At 43.4% G+C, this 17,483-nt stretch overlaps 2 protein-coding genes and 1 long non-coding RNA gene across 7 annotated transcripts in view; 1 reads left to right on the top strand and 2 right to left on the bottom strand.

The window, feature by feature from the left end:
- Window positions 1-980, top strand: part of LOC134197568 (uncharacterized) — a 6,219-nt gene extending 5,239 nt beyond the window's left edge. For all 3 annotated transcript variants that reach the window (XM_062666916.1, XM_062666915.1, XM_062666917.1), the window contains exons 7-11: window positions 1-177; window positions 243-363; window positions 426-525; window positions 590-635; window positions 851-980. The exon at window positions 1-177 is cut by the window's left edge and continues 485 nt beyond it. In XM_062666916.1, the coding sequence (XP_062522900.1) occupies window positions 1-177; window positions 243-363; window positions 426-525; window positions 590-635; window positions 851-884 (478 nt within the window). In that variant the 3' untranslated portion in view covers window positions 885-980. The remainder of the gene's footprint in view (window positions 178-242; window positions 364-425; window positions 526-589; window positions 636-850) is intronic.
- On the bottom strand, window positions 953-6,720 carry LOC134197569 (uncharacterized). 3 transcript variants are annotated; one of them, XR_009972668.1, is made up of 7 exons: window positions 6,674-6,720; window positions 3,631-3,720; window positions 2,363-2,490; window positions 2,233-2,299; window positions 1,498-1,623; window positions 1,149-1,438; window positions 953-1,083 (listed from the first exon to the last, which is right to left on the bottom strand). It is a non-coding gene; the product is annotated as an uncharacterized LOC134197569 (long non-coding RNA). The 3 variants fall into 3 exon arrangements; XR_009972669.1 differs by having other exon boundaries at window positions 2,363-2,500; XR_009972670.1 differs by lacking the exon at window positions 3,631-3,720 and having other exon boundaries at window positions 2,363-2,500; window positions 6,674-6,717.
- Window positions 6,721-12,552: 5,832 nt separating this feature from the next.
- LOC134197655 (uncharacterized protein K02A2.6-like) lies at window positions 12,553-15,866 on the bottom strand. Its single transcript, XM_062667001.1, has 2 exons — window positions 15,300-15,866; window positions 12,553-15,219 (listed from the first exon to the last, which is right to left on the bottom strand). The coding sequence occupies exons 1-2, from the start codon at window positions 15,864-15,866 to the stop codon at window positions 12,553-12,555; spliced, it is 3,234 nt and encodes a 1,077-aa protein (XP_062522985.1).
- Window positions 15,867-17,483: the final 1,617 nt, after the last annotated feature.

Raw genomic sequence — 17,483 nt, forward strand, 5'->3', positions numbered from 1 at the left:
TGATGCTGATGGCCTTCCCAAGAAACGAGGCATCAAGGAAAAATTTCTTCAAATTTTTTGGAGACATAACTTTCAGAAAACCAAAAAACAATGGTATGAAGAGAAGATTTGTAGACAAAACAAGCTGCCTGTGCCTGTTGTAATGCTTGAAAATGCAGAGTTACTGCAAACTGAAAAGTTAGCAACAAACTAATTGCAACATGACAATTCAAGATACAACATGCATGCTTATTTGTTTGTAGATGCAATGTTGAGCAACTTTTCAAACACTGGGTTGAGTTGCTGGGTGAGAATTCACCTCTTTTCCTCCTCATGACATGTGAGGAAGTCATGTCACACCCAAAGAGCAAGTTCTACTTTCAAGTCAGATGTTTTCAATTCGCAACTATTGATATAGTACAATATAATCTAGTTTGCACCAATAGGAACACAAAAAAGCTGGACAATCAGACGTTCACATATGTGAACACATATGTGGAGATAGTTCTACTACTGGAGGAAAGCAAAGAAGAAGAGTTCAACAAAGTCAGTGACAATGCTTAACATTGTATAATTATTGTGTTAAATTGCTCTTGTGTATGTTTTGCAGATTTTTTTGAAAAGTTGATAGAACTGCTAATGAAATTCTTATTTGAGTAAGAAAGTCCTGTGTGTTAATTTAATTAGTGCAATATGTAAGGAATGCCTAAGAGTAATGGAAACCTGAGGCTAAACACTGAATACTTGGGATGTCTTCTATTGATTACTATTGTATTGAGTTTAGAGTATGAGTTAGTATTAGATGATTACTTTAATAAAGACTATAGTAATACTTGCACATCTCATATGACCGTGTTCTATTGTAATTTAGCAAAGAACCAACATCTACCACAAGATTCTTTTGAAGTCAGAAAGTTTGACAATTGAGTAGGAGTATTAATTTGTACTCTAACTATTTGCTGAGAAGGTTGTCTAAAAACATTAACTTTATATCCACTTAGCAACAAAACGTTACAGTATTTGCCTCATATTCTTAGATTAATGTTCATTTCTGCTGTAAATGTTGTTGCTTGCATCTTCTTTACCAAAGAATTTCAAAAGAACCTTTAGAAACAGTAACAACTCCAGATGACTGCAAAGGCTCCAATTGCTTACAGAGATTAGCTAACCAACACTGACAACATCTCTCTATGCACATGGGTGTACACACACACATCCAACTGTGACTTGCAATGTAAGTCCATAATAGTCAGAAAATAGAAGAATAGCAGTAATCTGCACAGCCTATAAAGATTCACAAAGTAGTGAAGTGTGAAGTGTAAGAACAGACATGACAAAAACAATAAAATTAATCTGCAGATGTCTGCTGAAATCACGACAAAACCATACGCATCATTTGTGTGACAACAGTCATTTGCTAGTGTCTTCCCGAAGTCTTAACTGTGCAGTTGAAAATTAACTGAAATTCAAACACAAAAATGTCATCGCAAGTTGGAGACAATAAACACCTCAGCCTACCTTCTTTGGTGTGCTGTCATAGTCAGGAGTAAAATAGCCTATTCTTTCAAATTGGAATCGATCGCCAGCCTGACCTTTTGATACAGACACATCCACAACAGCATTGGATATCACATGTAATGCATCCTATAAACAACAATAAATTATATGAGAAACCAATAAAACACTAAACACAAGCATAAACCAGCGATAACAATCTAACCCTAGCGTGCGTGGTTGGTCAGTAGTTGATCTATGGCTGGTATTACTACAGCTACCCAACATTTCATGCGTTGGTACAAAGCTTGTATCAATGCATTTAAGTTGTAAGCATTTAATGCTTGGTTCTTATAACCTACAGACACATCACAGGTCTCATTCATTGTGTGCCTGTGTGTAAGCTAGTCCACATATACTCTCTTCTCCATGGTATTGTTCAAACAAATCAGAGTTAGAATAAAGGATTAACACCTCAAATATTGCATGGCAAAATAACCGACGCCACAGCGATAAATTCCTTGTAAACGTTTGTGCTCAAAAGATAGTATATATTGAGATGATGCAAAGCCACAGAGTTGAAGCACTGACAACATTACTCATTACTACAATACTGACAACAATACAACCACCAACACTTCACACCAAGCACAACTCATTGTTACATTAATGCATGCTCAACTACTGAATGGTAAGATAAAAGCTAATCCCACACATCAGTAACAGGCAACAGATTTCATGTCACCAAGTACCACATACCCTGTTGCAGTCGCTAAGAAATCCTCCTGGAACTTCAGTTGGATGTTCAGGATGCGCATGCTTGAATCTACGACACATCGACTATTAATTTTGTAAATGATTGGTAATAGTATGAGTGATGGCTCCTCACAATCTATTGTAGAGTCATACTTCACAGCTGACTGAATGAGACACCCACTGGATGAAAGATTTGGACTTGGCTACTGATTCCAATTTATCACAACGAACTTTTAGCTCAGTAACAAAGCCAAACGAATCCTTTACAAAACTATATTAATAAAATACATCAGCAGAAATTCAGTCACACAGTCAGCCTTACAATGTGTGTGTGTGTGTGTGTGTGTGTGTGTGTGTGTGTGTGTGTGTGTGTGTGTGTGTGTGTGTGTGTTTGCAAGCGTGTAGCAATGTCATTATTTATGGTGCAATCATCAGAGATGACACTACCAAGATAAGAAATGTAGATACTTTATTTGATGCTTCTCCAGAAACAAAGATATCATGTAAAAAGCAAACATATCATATGGTGCACTTCAAACGAGACTGTGAAGTCAAAGAGGTATCAAAGTAAAAACTAAAATCAAAATATACAAGGCAGTCATTCTTACAACTCTTTTATATGGGTCACAATCATGGACGCTTTACAAGAGAAACATTAGAGAACTTGAATAATTCCATCTTCGTAGTCTGCGTCGTATCCTGCAAATTTATTAGAGTGAAAAAGTGTCAAATAGTGAGGTTCTGAACTATCTGGTATGACAGGGATTGAATGTATGATAACAAAACAACAACTACAATGGGTCGGTCATGTCACAAGAATGAATGACAGAAGGCTACCAAAGCAAGTGTTCCATGGACAGTTGTTAAATGCTAAGAGAAGAACTGGTGGCCAAAAACTTAGATATAAAGACATGTTGCGTCATCATCTGCAGAATGTGGGCATCAATCAGGACAATTGGGAGTCACTGGCGTCTGATTGTTTGGTTTGGAGGAAGAACGTTTCATCTGGTTTGCAGAAGTTTGAGGATGAGAGAAAGAAAAAATTTGAAGAACGACGACACATACATCAGCAAATGGCACAAGTAGTAACTACAAGTCAATATGTATGCACCATCTGTCATCGAGATTGTCATGCACATGAACAAGCACACAAGCAATGGTTGAATTATAATCAGTAGAGAAGTCGTGAACTCTACACAAGTAGCGGACAATGATAATGATAATGATGAATGTGTGTGTGTGTGTGTGCGCGCACGTGTGTGTCCACTTCTATGCCTTTTCCTTCTGTCTGTCTCTTAGTCAGTCTGTTTACTGCCTGTCTACCTGCAAGTCTGTCTTCCATGTTTAACTTAACCACAAATAATTCACAACACAACAACCAAGTAGACTACCACCGCATACATTTATCACATCTTCACAACAGTAGTCTTGTACCAGACCCTCGCGCCGTCGTGCCCAGTTCCCGTATAACACGACAACGTCAGATTATTTCTGCAGAAAAGTACTCAGCTGTGAATAACACTAAAATTCTCCCTATTACATGCAAATATTTTCCGCTTCAAAGTATAAAATTTACTCACAGACTGCAACCACATAAGCAAACACATACACACAATGACATTAAAACAAACATTCAGAGCAACTGCAGTCGTGTCTGCCTAACTCGCGCACGCGCGCGCGCGTGTGGTGTGTGTGTGTGTGTGTGTGTGTGTGTGTGTGTGTGTGTGTGTGTGTGGTGTGTGTGTGTGTGTGTGTGTGTGTGTGTGTGTGTGTGTGTGTGTGTGTGTGTGTGTGTGTGTGTGTGTGTGTGTGTGTGTGTGTGTGTGTGTGTGTTTAGTAAACCACAACAGCTGAGTCTCTTGTTTTACATACATAAACTGTGCATTCATAAACTAAGCAGGGTAGCAGACACATAAACAAACTACAAAAACAACAACTTGAATTTGGATCCCTAAAACAACAACAACTGCAAATTGCCAATTCAACAAAGCCTCTCAAGTCAACGCCACACTCGCAGCAGCTATATCTGTGGATAAGTGTTATGCTTGTTATGTAATTTGTAACCAGGGGTTTCAAATTCATAACCCTCCCAGTGGTTAACAGTACTAACTACGATAATCATGCATAAACAGGAAACTCTCTATACGTGATTCATTACCGATGAGGATTCAAACATCTCTTGATACACGTAGCATATTCCTAGCCTTGAATACCATATTTCTTTGAATAAATGCCACCTTTGAATAAATGCTGCATTTTAATGAATTTCAATAGATCTCAACATTTGAAAATTAAGGAAAAATTGTACGACTTCTTTAGAGGCATACGCGAGGCACCTGGATACTGTTTCACCACATGACATCTGCGTACACCAGTATGGTAAGTGTTGTTCTCTTAAAACGATGTCAAACCTACAGCGTGTACACATACACACTCCTAAAGCACGGACAAAGAATCTTTAATTAACAAATAAAAGCCACCCTCAAATAAATGCCACAGATAGAACTCTAGCTAAAATAAATGTTCCCACATTTAATTAATCAAAGAAATACAGAGATCTTGCTTCAACTGTTTGCAGCATTTCAACTTTTTCAGCTAAACTATTTCTGCAGTGCACATTGTACACCAGTGTTTCCGCTGGACAATTGCCAAATAGCCAAATGCTACAAATAGAAGTCGTTGGCGATTTGGCTTGCCAATTTGGCTCGCTGGTACCGTGTACGCCTTCCTCTCAATCAAATCTTGCAAACATGGTCGCTACAGCTCGCTAAGAAGTGCAATGCATTGGAGCTCCAAGGACTAGAATACTCAATCTGTTTAGGTACTGCACACAGCGAGCACTCTTTGCAATTTACGGCTTCCTTAGATAAGTGTCAAACTGGAAATCATCACAGTAAAGATGAAGACTGCCAAAGTAAAACGAAAGCAGACCAATGGTAGAAACCACCAGGAATAAAAGATGACGATGACGACGACGACTTCAAATGATGCTGAACTTTGATGATGCTGAGCATAGTAGGGCCAAAACTTCAAGACTTCAATTTTGACGAAGCTTTATGTTTCAGTATAAAAGCTAAGAAGGATGGCACTAAACACATGAAGTCTGGTTTGTAGACTGTCTTTCCAAAGTTATGTTTCTTTGAGCATGACATGTGTCAGATTAGTACTACATTTGCGACAATTGATAAATGCTGCCCGTCTGTTCGACCAAATTAAACTTGAATCAATAGTAGTTACTGTCTTTTAGATTGTTAGTTGTTTGACGTTTGTGCGAGTTTTTCTTGGCTCTGAAATAAAGTGCTTGGCTTTAAACAAACAAACTCCTTTAGCCAAGTGGCTACTAATCAAAAGTTTCCAGCAGAAACACTGTTACACCATTACTTGTCAAGACTTACTCTTACTCAGAATTAAAACACAAATGTCTTTAGAGCAAGCTGGCCTATAGTCACAAGGCATTAATTAAGAGCAATGTATGAATACTAATAATGTCAGATTGGTATTTGCATTCACTATAAATAATTAAACAATCCCATAGCATACTTTCAGTGGTAGGGAAGAGAGACATTGTTCATTACAAATTGGCTCTAAGTTTTAAGTTAATCTACACCCGCTGTGCAGTTCAAATATCATAAACACAAAATACAAAATGCTGCTTCAAAAATGCTTAGTCTATCTAAGCAGAACACATGAATTTAGAGAGGATATGAGTGGATTGAAAAAGCACCGTTTTCTGTGCAGGTTGTGATGACCTTGAACACGCATGTAATACTTACCATACTTGCATGGACGTGCTGCATCAAAAGCTTGACAATGCCACATGGGGCTTATGTCCATACACTGTACACACAAGTTGCAGGTGATACAGTGTAAACAGGGCTGCAGGTGGTACTGTACTCCACTGTGGAGCCACAAGTGGGTATGGTATTGAGATGATGCAGTGCTGGAGCCACATGAATGTAGACTCCAGATTCCTTGAGATCATATCGAGCAGCAGAAGCTAATCCTATACGTACATGGTACTATCCGTTGAGTTCTAGAAATTGGCTTCTGCGGAAAACAATATCAATGAATCTGGAGTCTACATTCACATTGCAGCTCCAGTGCCCCTGCTGCAGCTTCAATGCTACATGTATATACAAAGTGTCAGTCTAGGATGTACTTGTTTGGTGTGATAACCTTGGAAACAGTCTACACAATGCAAACAGCACGGTCGTGAATACTCTAAAAATTCGCTCATCCTCTAAGACTCATCCACTAGCCTCCTCTGTCCTCTCTCTTCACATTTGACTCACACGTGAAAACGGGGTTCCCGGATAAGCCTGGATGATGAGGAGTGGCAAAGGAGTACTAGAGGTCTAGAAACTAATTTAAAATTGTTCTTTAATATTTTGTCAAGGTGGTTACCTAGTTTAGTGCTATTGGAGATCAAATTTAAAGAACTAACCGTTTCAGTGCTATCCGCCGTGCTAGACTCGAGCCAGTCTCTCCCCGCCTTCGTCATTCCCCGGATTGCCAATCCTTGCCGTGAGGATTGAACATCCGGGAATGACGAAAGCGCGGCGAGACTGGTCTACCGTCACGGGTCTACCGTCACGGGTCTACCGTCACGGGTCTACCGTCACGCGTCTACCGTCACGCGTCTACCGTCACGCGTCTACCGTCACGCGTCTACCGTCACGCGTCTACCGTCACGCGTCTACCGTCACGCGTCTACCGTCACGCGTCTACCGTCACGCGTCTACCGTCACGCGTCTACCGTCACGCGTCTACCGTCACGCGTCTACCGTCACGCGTCTACCGTCACGCGTCTACCGTCACGCGTCTACCGTCACGCGTCTACCGTCACGCGTCTACCGTCACGCGTCTACCGTCACGCGTCTACCGTCACGCGTCTACCGTCACGCGTCTACCGTCACGCGTCTACCGTCACGCGTCTACCGTCACGCGTCTACCGTCACGCGTCTACCGTCACGCGTCTACCGTCACGCGTCTACCGTCACGCGTCTACCGTCACGAGTCTACCGTCATGCCGCTTGACAGTTGCGAAGAAATGAGTAACAATACGCTTGCGCAGATTGGCTGTCACCTGGAAATCCCCAAATTCCCGAAAAGCAACGTAGTTGAAGTCGTCCTCCTGGAGAATTTTTTGCACAGTACCCTCGATTATCATTATCCGAACTTCTCCGGAGACAGGTTAGAAGTCCGGATAATCGAGTGTCCAAATAATCAAAAGTTGATAAATATAAACTAATTTCCTACACTTTACAAGACCACACTCTGTTTCCACACTTACTGTACATTCATGTCACTAGAAGAGTCATCAACAGCTGCCTATTTATTAGATTATTACGTTCTCTGTTATGTATTCACTCATTTGTACAGTGAGAGGCTGTAGACGTAACGTACGAAAGTTTCGACCCTATTTCTTCAAGCACGCAGTCATCGCTACTTTTTTTATTTATTACATAAATATTGTTGTACTAAAGTGCGTTCACGAATTAGAGCGACTGGTGGAATGTAGGGTACACCCTAAGGCGTGGCGTAGTGCTTGTGTAAACGGATGTTATGTTGTCACAGGAGGCAATTATAGCATCTATGTTTCAGAGCGTATGGTGTCAATGACAAATTAGGTAACTATATTGTTACGTGAAAGTGTACGTATGAACGTGTTGCCTCTGGCTGCCTCGCTGGCTTGAAACACGGTTTGCTTCATGATGCAATGATATACTAAAAATTTTACTTTTGCTATAAGACATGACAACAGACCTGGATGTTTCTATGCGCTCACTGGTTGTACAGTGAAACCTGTACCAGCGACCACCTTCTCTCAGCGCCCACCTGTCTTTAGCGACCGCATCTGCCTGGCACGGAACGTTGTCTCATACAATAGCTACTGTACTAAGCGACCACCTGCCCAACGCGACCAACGACCGCTAATCCAAAGACCCTACAGCAATTAACACCTCTTCTAAGCAACCACAATGTACCTTTTTCGTCTTTGCTCGCATGATGTCGCTAAAAGTTCTGAGTCTAGGTGACCGGGTAAAGGTTATTCAGCTGTTTGAGAAAGGAATCTCAGCGAGGCAGATAGCAGGCAGGTGGCAGGCAGATGTCGTAGACGCTGGACAACATGGCATTGACACAAGTGACACTGAAGATGATGATGATTATGATCCACCTCAAATTCGAGTTCAAACTTACAAACAAGCCGTAGAGCTCGTGCATGACCTATTCCAGTTTTTACTCATCAAAATTGATCAGAAAATGCTGGATTTGGTTGCAAAGCTGGAAAGTGTGGTGCAGAAGATGAGTTTGGAAGCCAGGCAGCAGCAAACTCTATCCAGTTTCTTTTCCCTGTCACAGTAGCTAGCTTTGATTAGAACAGTCTGTAACCACATGGACGAAAAACAGTATTTACATTGCACAAAACAAGAAACGAGACGTTTAGCACTTTGTAAGTTCCGTGTCGTGGTGGTCTGGAATGCAGGGCTATAGGTGTGTGGAAGCGCAAGGTTTCCTCTACTAAGCGACCACCTGTCCTAAGCGACCGATACCCCTGGGTCCCACAGGTGGTCGCATAGTACAGGTTTCACTGTATGTGTCAGTTGCCTCTTTTAGGAACAGCTTTTAAGTACAAGATACATACACTCATTCAGTTCTGGCTCAGAGAAGCGTCTGGAAACAACGAGAACTTGACTAATTTGACCATATCAAAACCAAACTGACCAGCCATTTAGTGCATTCTTGAGCGTTGATGACATTACTATGAGGGCTTTGACCTTCCTGCTTCCTCTGACCTACAGTTATGCTGCACAGCACAACACAGGGATTGGTGGTTTACGATGGAAAACATCAAGCGTCTGTGCACAGAAGGTCTAGCAAACGTTACTGTGGAAAAGTGGGCAAACTGCGTGAGGCACGTACGTGAGAAGGTGGAGAAGCAGTACATGACAATACACGGTGTGTTAGACGACGTTGTAGAGCAGATGGTCATTGAATTCGAAGTTGGTCTTGAATCAGAAGATTCGTCGTCGTCTGAAACTGAAAGTTCAAGGATAAAGAGTAGAAACGGATCCTACACGCATTCTTTCCTAGCTAACTGACACCCGAACTGGGAAGTTTACTATGTTGGGTTACTGTTAACAGCCTGCTAGCTATAACAATTATGTACTTAGCTTTATGCAATTAACTCTAATCCCGCCTTAGTCCCGCCTTACTCCGCCCCCTAACTCATTAAAATACAGGAAATTGACTCTATTAACTTCAGTTACGTCTCTGTAGCTCAACGGTGAATGTAATTAGATCCGGCAAGTAAAGAAATTTCGATTGATACCAATATCTGCCCGGAGGGCAACATCTTTGTCGCGCAAATGGCCACATTCCACCAGTCTCTCTAATGCGTGAACGCACTTTAGTATACATGGCCCGTCCGTCGTACGGGCAAGATACTGTAGTGTAAAGATAGGTCTGTGGACACGTCACGTAAATTTTTGTTGCGAGGTCCCGGATGTGCTGAATAAATTCGAATCTTGCTCTTTACGCTTGTTTTGGTAGAAATCGATACACTCCCTGTGTAGCGCTTGCTGCAGAAAACGTGTAGATTGGATTCGGTGCAAATGCAATCAGAATTTGGAGAGAAACGAAAGCGCTAGAAGAGTAAGTTTCGTCGGCAAGAGATATTCGATTGCTCGAAGCTTTGCGAAGGACGATGATGCATACAGTCTACACAGGACTGGTGTGGGTGTGTGTTCGAATGAACTGGAATGTGTAGCGTTTGCGTCATCGAGAAATTTTAAGCGGGGATCGACCCCTCAAGAGGAGACCCGGTGCATAATTTTTTAATTCTTTCATGCAAACCTTCCTCTGTGCGTGCCAAGTGTGCGTGCCGATTTCGGTTGCGAACGGACAAAAGACGTAGCCGCCAAACGCGAACACACACACACACACACACACACACACACACACACACACACACACACACACACACACACAATTTGAGCTTTATATATTAGATTCTGTAATTATACTTATCCGGGAACGCAAAAAGCCGGGGGACACTGATTGAGGTCCGGGTGTACTGTGTATTGTTTGCTAATTAGTGTGTGCCGGTGGCGATCGTTCCTAACGTCTTTCTCAAAGTAACTTGCTAGATCTATACTTGACTGTATACGGCCTATATAGACAACTGCAGTCTTTTTCTTTTTAGATTTGTGTACAAAATTATGACAAAAATTTGGGTACGTGTTTCTATAGCTAGCTAGCAATCTACTCACATTTTGTCTCACCGCACTTCGATTTCTAGTAATTACAAAGTAAGAATTGTCAGTGGAAAGCACAGTCTAGATCTGGTAAGTGTCTATTGCCAGCTATAGTAGTAGCACCTTTTTACTAAACAGTTTGTGTTCGCCACAAGTTGAAACTAGACTACTATTGTAGAGCGACGCCCCTGTTATCGGACACCATCAATCATCGGACAGCCGTGCAAGAAGTAAACGAAGTAAGACTGAGCTTTGTTAAAGCCCAAAGTAAGAAGAATGAGTAAAGACTGTGATTCCAGACGCGGGACTTCCAAAAGCTTGAAACGGTTATGCTAGGACGATAAACGTGATCCTTCTCTGCGACCCCGTTCATCGGACACCACCATCATTCACCGGACACGACCTCCCCCATGAAAACGCAAAGGCAATTCTGCAACTTCGCACCTGAGATAGGTTTATAGGTGACTAGTTAACACAACAACACTATCACTGTCTCCTTTGCTACTCTAGAGGAGAGATAGCGCATGCTCATTGAGTCGAGGTAACGCCCCGTTCGTCAGTCGTTTTTTCTTTGCAGCAGCAGTCTGCAGGTAATAATGTCATAAGAGAGAGTTGGAGGGAATTATAGTACGGCCCCCAATTCGTTTGACCTTTATTTGACTCAGCAACGGCTACTAGCGGAAACTAGTACTGCTGAATGTTCTCTGCTGACAAGCTCATTCTGTTGGCATCTACTAGCCCTCCGGTACTGTCTAGTCTTCCCAGCGTAAGAATTTGAACTCCTGAGTGTCTTGCAGCACAACTGCACAGGCTTGATGCACGGGATGTAGCATGCAGACGATTCACGTCATCCATGTTCTAGCTTTGTGGTGAGCACATTCTCCCAACTCTCACAGGAACAGCCCGTGCTTTCCTTTCAAGGCCCCTAAATTGTTACTAGGCTCTGAATAGGACGTGTGCTGGTGCCATCACACATGTGGATCAGGCATGGGGTGCTGTGCAGGTGTTTCTATCTCAGTTTGATATCTACCTTTGCCATAGAATTACCTTGCAACGTCAAGACGTGCAGCACGTTATCGTTGGTACAACCAGCTGTACCGAATGCAGGAACTTTGTTTACTATCAGAGCAGCTGGAACCTTCACCCCTGCAAAGTCTTGTAGACCTTTATTTCACAGTCCCGCTCACTCACCAACCAGTGCGCTACCCCCTACCCCGTATGTCTATTGTTTACTATTTGCTACATCTTCCCTTCCCCAACACAAGTCCTACGGAACGTAGTCCGCAACACAACTCGCAAACACAAGTCCTAAGTAACGTAGTCCTTTCGCCAAAGTGGCAACTTAACCTGTCGACCCGATCGTGTCTTTTTCTCGTGAGAGGCCAGTTGTTCCACCCTTGACTCTCCTAGTGGTTTGTCTCCACTTGCAACACCGCTACCATTTGCTTCTTCTTTCTCGTCCTCCCCTTCCAATGCTATCTCATCTGTGGGGGATAAATCTGGTCGCCCCTGCAACTGATGACGGTTTCGTCGCAGCACCGTGCCATTGGCCAACCGCACACGAAAAGAACGTCCATGAAATTGCTGAATGACTGTGGCAGGAATCCTCCATGTTTGCGTATTTATGTCCCAGACTAGCACCCTATCATGAATGTCCAGCTGGCGAAGTGGTTGAGCTCCAGCTCGTTGGTCATAGTATTTCCTCTGCTGCTGTTTAGTGCGCTCATCTGTTTCTTGCACTGTATCTCGTCTGGCCACTTCCGGTGCAAGCACTCCTGGAAGAGAGGGCAATGTGGTACGCAAGCGACGCCCCATTAGCAGATGGGCCGGAGAGACACCGGTTGTTTCGTGTGGGGCCGTCCGATATGCCAACAGAGCAAGATAGAAGTCTCCTCCCGAAGACTTGGCCTTTGTCATCAAACTCTTGATTGTTTGAACACTACGCTCAACTAATCCATTACCTTGGGGTGTAAAGGCGACGACGTTCTGTGATGAAATCCGTACGCTGTAGCAAATTTCTGAAACTCTGCACTGACGAATTGGGGGCCATTATCGCTTAAAACTTCTATCGGAATTCCATGACAAGAGAAAATTCCTTTAAAATTCCTTTAAAGGCCTGGATGACATTTACGGCCCGCATACTTGACAGTTTTCTGACTTCCGGAAAACGTGAGTAGTAGTCAACTACTAACAAATAATGGTCGCCCTGCAGTTCAAAGAGATCCGCTGCCACCCGTTCCCACGGTAGCTGTGGTAAAGGTGTAGAAATCAGAGGTTCCTTTCGCTGCTGGTGACGGTAACAACCACAGACGTCACAGCATGCCATCATTTGCTCCACCTTATTGCACATGCCTGGCCACCACATTGTCTCACGCAAACGAGCTTTGGTTTTAGCAATACCCTGATGGCCCTCGTGAGCCCTGGCCAACATCTCTTTGCGCAGACTACGAGGAATGACAATCTGAGTCCCTCGCATAATCAATCCCTGCACCTGTGTCAGCAGATGCTGGTAAGGCCAAAAGCGTTGAAGTTCTTTTTGCAAATTGTGGCGAGTACGCCAACTTGTCTGGAGGACACGATGAAGTATAGTTAGTTGAGAATCCCTCAGAGTTGCTTCTCTCATTTTCTGCAACTGAAGATCTGACTCTGGCAAGCATTCGGTAACTATAGCGACGTGATCCTGGACCACTTTCTCAATTCTTGGATCCTCGTCATCCACTGGTGCTCTTGATAAAGCATCTGCTACCGCCAGACATTTTCCCGGAACGTATTGCACCTCAAAGCTGTAGCGCATCAATCGAAGCTTCATTCTCATCAACCTAGGTGGGCATTCATCCAAGCTTTGAACATTCATTATTGAGACAAGCGGTTTATGATCTGTTTCAATGACAAACCGCTCCTCGCTGCCAAATAAATAACAGTGGAACTTCTCACACGCCCATGTCATGGCTAGGCATTCCTTTTTAATCTGAGAGTAACGCTGTTCTGTGGACGATAAAGCTCGAGATACGTACGTAATGGGTGCGCGCCGTCCATCACTTTGAAGTTGCAGGAGCACTGCACCTATTCCAAAAGAAGATGGATCACAGGATACAATCGTGGGATCTCTTTGCCTATAATACGCCAGAACGGGAGCTCCTACTACCATTTCTTTTATTTTCATCCAGGCATCTTCTTGAACTGGTGTCCATTGCCATGCCGCCTCATCTTTCAACAACTGGCGCAAAGGAGCTGATTCCTGCGAATGTCGAGGTAGAAATTTCGGCACATACGCGACCAAGCCCAACAGACGCCTGACCTCTTCCTTGGAGGCTGGCCGTTTCATCTCTGTAATAGCGCGAAGCCTGTCCCTGCTGACTGCCACCCCTTTCTGTGTTAAGGTATGTCCATAGTATGTAATGCTAGACTGGCGAAACTTGCACTTCTCTGGCTGCAAGCGAACATTGCAAACCCTGAGCCGCTCCATCACCTGACGTAATCGTTTGTCGTGCTCTTCCTTGCTTGAACCCCATATCAGTATATCATCGATAAAGCACGCAACACCATCTCTCTTCTGCAAAACATGCTGCATGGCCCTCTGGAATACTTCCGGACCAGAACTGAGGCCAAACGGCAAACGCGTGAACCTAAACCTGCCGAAGGGCGTAATAAATGTGGTCAGATCCGACGATGAAGCGTGCAATGGTATCTGCCAGAACCCAGCAGCGGCATCCAGTGTGGTAAAATATTTTGCACCAGCTAATTTCGAAAATATTTCTTCTGATAATGGTAGCTGGTAACGTTCAGGTTGGACATCTTCATTCAGGCGGGTGTAATCAACACATATTCGAACTGAACGGTCTTTCTTCGGTACTACGACCATTGGACTACACCAACTTGTTGGCTCATTCACTTCTTCGATGACGCCCAGTCTCAACATTCGCTGCAACTCCCTTTGCACCTGCTCATATAGGTGGTATGGGACACGACGTGCTGTTGCCAAAACGTAGGGGTGCTTTGCATTCTTCAGAGCAATTTGGTAAGTGTAGTCCTTCATTAAACCAAATCCAGCAAACAAATCCATAAAATCCGACGCCACAGAATCTCCTCGAACCTCCTCCAAACTGTCATCACTCTCCTTTTCCGTTGTCATGTCATGAGTGGCTGCCAAGACTCTCTTAATCAGCCCCAGTTGCTCACAAGCTTGCAAGCCCAACAGCGGCACAGCTGCAACTTCCTGTGACAGCGCATGAAATCGCAATTTCCTTGTTTCTCCCTGGGGCAACCGCACACTGCAAATACATTGGCCCTTTATCGGTATAGGGGAATCTGCACCATAAGCAAACAGCCGTGAACGAGTAGGATGCAACTGCGGTCGGGGAGATAACTTTCGATACACCTCATGTGGCAAGAGATTCACTTGCGCTCCAGTGTCAACCCTTTGGCCATCAGTCATCAGATCACATTGCCACGTAGGGCCCTTGGTACCCAAGGTATCCACCTCAAACCGTGGCGCATCATCTCTAGCTGCTTCCTCATTTGATGGGGACTGGGGCCCCACAGTATAGACAACATCCTCTCCTCCCTCTTCTGTGTCTTGTGAGACGGTTTGCACCGTCGCCCCCTTCTTTGTGCGGCACATGGATGTAAAACGCCCGATTCCCTTACACGAATAGCATGTCTTACCCAACGCTGGACAACGTCTCGCGCCATGTTTATAGCCACAACGAGCACAACGTCCTACAGACTGCCTCTGTACATCAAACCTCTCAGACTTGCTTGATGGCACCGCCACCGACGCAGCCTCTACCCTTCCACTGGCGAATCAATCACCTTCCGTTGCGCGCGAGCCACTTCGGAAGCGCGGGCTGAATCAATGACTTTTTGCAACGTGAGATCAGCAGTACGCAAAAGCCGCTCCATAAGAACTGCATCCTGCAACCCGCACACAAAACGATCTCTAATCAAGGAATCACACAACGTACCGAAATCACACGTCCTGGCAAGGGTGCGGAGTGCCGTCACGTAACGATCCGCTGATTCGCCCTCCGCTTGATCCCGAACAAAAAACAAATGTCGTTCAAACGTGACATTGACTCTGGGCAGAAAATGATCGGTGAATTTCTGCAGCACGCTTGCAAACGTGACCTGGGTCGAGGTATCATCATCTGGGTTTTCACGATCTGCCGCCAAAAACTGGAAAGTGTTATATAGGTCGATACCTTCGGATCCTATGGCATGTAACAGCAACGATATCTTCTTCTTGTTGGAAGCTGTGTCATAGTCAGCCGCATCAATGTAGATCAGAAACCTCTGTTTCCACGCTTTCCAGGCTTGCCCAAGCTGACGGTGCTCAAAATAAAACTTTTCTGGCGGCTGCAGTAATACGCGATGGGCCATATCACTCCTGGTATCACGTACAAAGGCACATAGTGCCAAAATGTTCTAATAAGAGCCCTGGGGTTGTATACACGGAAATACGGTAATATAAACTGCATGCTAATAATAAATAGCAGCAATTTAAGAAAGAAGAGTAACAAATACCCGAGACTAAAGTCACTAAACACAAGCATGTTGAATACCTGGTATGTCTTGTAGTATGAGTTACTATTGTACTACTATTGTATTGAGTTTATAATATGAACAGATTGTCCAAGTTTGCCACCAACTTTGTCGGGATCCTGCGATTGCACCTCGAAGTCCGCTCTTCTGTGTGTACGCGCGCTATAACAGTCTGGGGTTCCGAGGCTAACGTACTTTGTGTTAGCTTAATTAATCCGACGTGTATAAATTCAGGTGAAAGACTGAAATGTTTCATGTACCATGCCAAATTTGAACATAAACTATATTTCATATGCCTAATGAAAGCAGCAGTGACAGTGGTCTTGTTTTGATTTTTTGGTATTATGCGACTTCACTTGGTTTTCCTGATTCCCGACGGACCCCAATCAGGAATCAGGAAAACCAACTCAAATCCAAAAAAATCGGGAAATCCCGACGAAATCGGGATACTTGGACAGCCTGTATGAGTTAATAGTCAACTACAAAGTATTAGATGATTGCTTACAGAATATGGTAATGTTTGTGCATCTCATGACTGTTCTATTGTAGTTTAAGCAAACAATCAACAACCACCACAAGAACCTTTTGAATTCAGAATGTTTGATGATTGAGTAGGAGTGTTAATTTGTGCTGTACCTATTTGCTGAAAGGTTGTGTACATAACATTAACTCTAATATCAACTTAGCAACAGAACGTAACAGTTTTTGCCTCAGATTCTTAGATTAATGTTCATTACTGCTGCGAATGGTTTTTTGTATCTTCTATACAAAAGAATTTAAAAATCTTTAGAAACAGTAACAACTCCAGATGACTGCAAAGGGTACAACTGCTCCAGTTGCTTACAGAGATTAGCTAACCAACACTGACAACATCTCTCTATGCACATGGGTGTACACACACAAATCCAACTGTGACTTGCAATGTAAGTCCATAATAGTCAGAAAATAGAAGAATAGCAGTAATCTGCACAGCCTATAAAGATTCACAAAGTAGTGAAGTGTGAAGTGTAAGAACAGACATGACAAAACAATAAAATTAATCTGCAGACGTCTGCTTGAAATCACAACAAAACCATACGCATCATTTGTGTGACAAACAGTCATTTGCTAGTGTCCTCCCGAAGTCTAACTGTGCACTTGAAAATTAACTGAAATTCAAAGCACAAAAGGCCATCACAAGTTGGAGACAATAAACACCTCAGCCTACCTTCTCTGGTGTGCTGTCATAGCCAGGAGTAAAATAGCCTATTCTTTCAAATTGGAATCGATCGCCAGCCTGACCTTTTGATGCAGACACATCCACAACAGCATTGGATATCACATGTAACGCATCCTATACACAACAACAAATAAATTATATGAGAAACCAATAAAACACTAAACACAAGCATAAACCAGCGATAACAATCTAACCCTAGCGTGCACGGTTGGTCAGTCATTGGTCTATGGCCGGTA

The sequence above is a fragment of the Corticium candelabrum genome, chromosome 22, assembly GCF_963422355.1.
Source record: "Corticium candelabrum chromosome 22, ooCorCand1.1, whole genome shotgun sequence".
Taxonomy (NCBI): domain Eukaryota; kingdom Metazoa; phylum Porifera; class Homoscleromorpha; order Homosclerophorida; family Plakinidae; genus Corticium; species Corticium candelabrum.

Excerpts from the sequence above, each read along its gene's own strand:
- LOC134197655 (XM_062667001.1), bottom strand. The coding sequence starts at position 15,866 with ATGGCCCATCGCGTATTACTGCAGCCGCCAGAAAAGTTTTATTTTGAG. Across the intron at positions 15,220-15,299 it reads TGGCTCGCGCGCAACGGAAG|AGGCAGTCTGTAGGACGTTG; the intron begins GTGATTGATTCG and ends TTTGATGTACAG.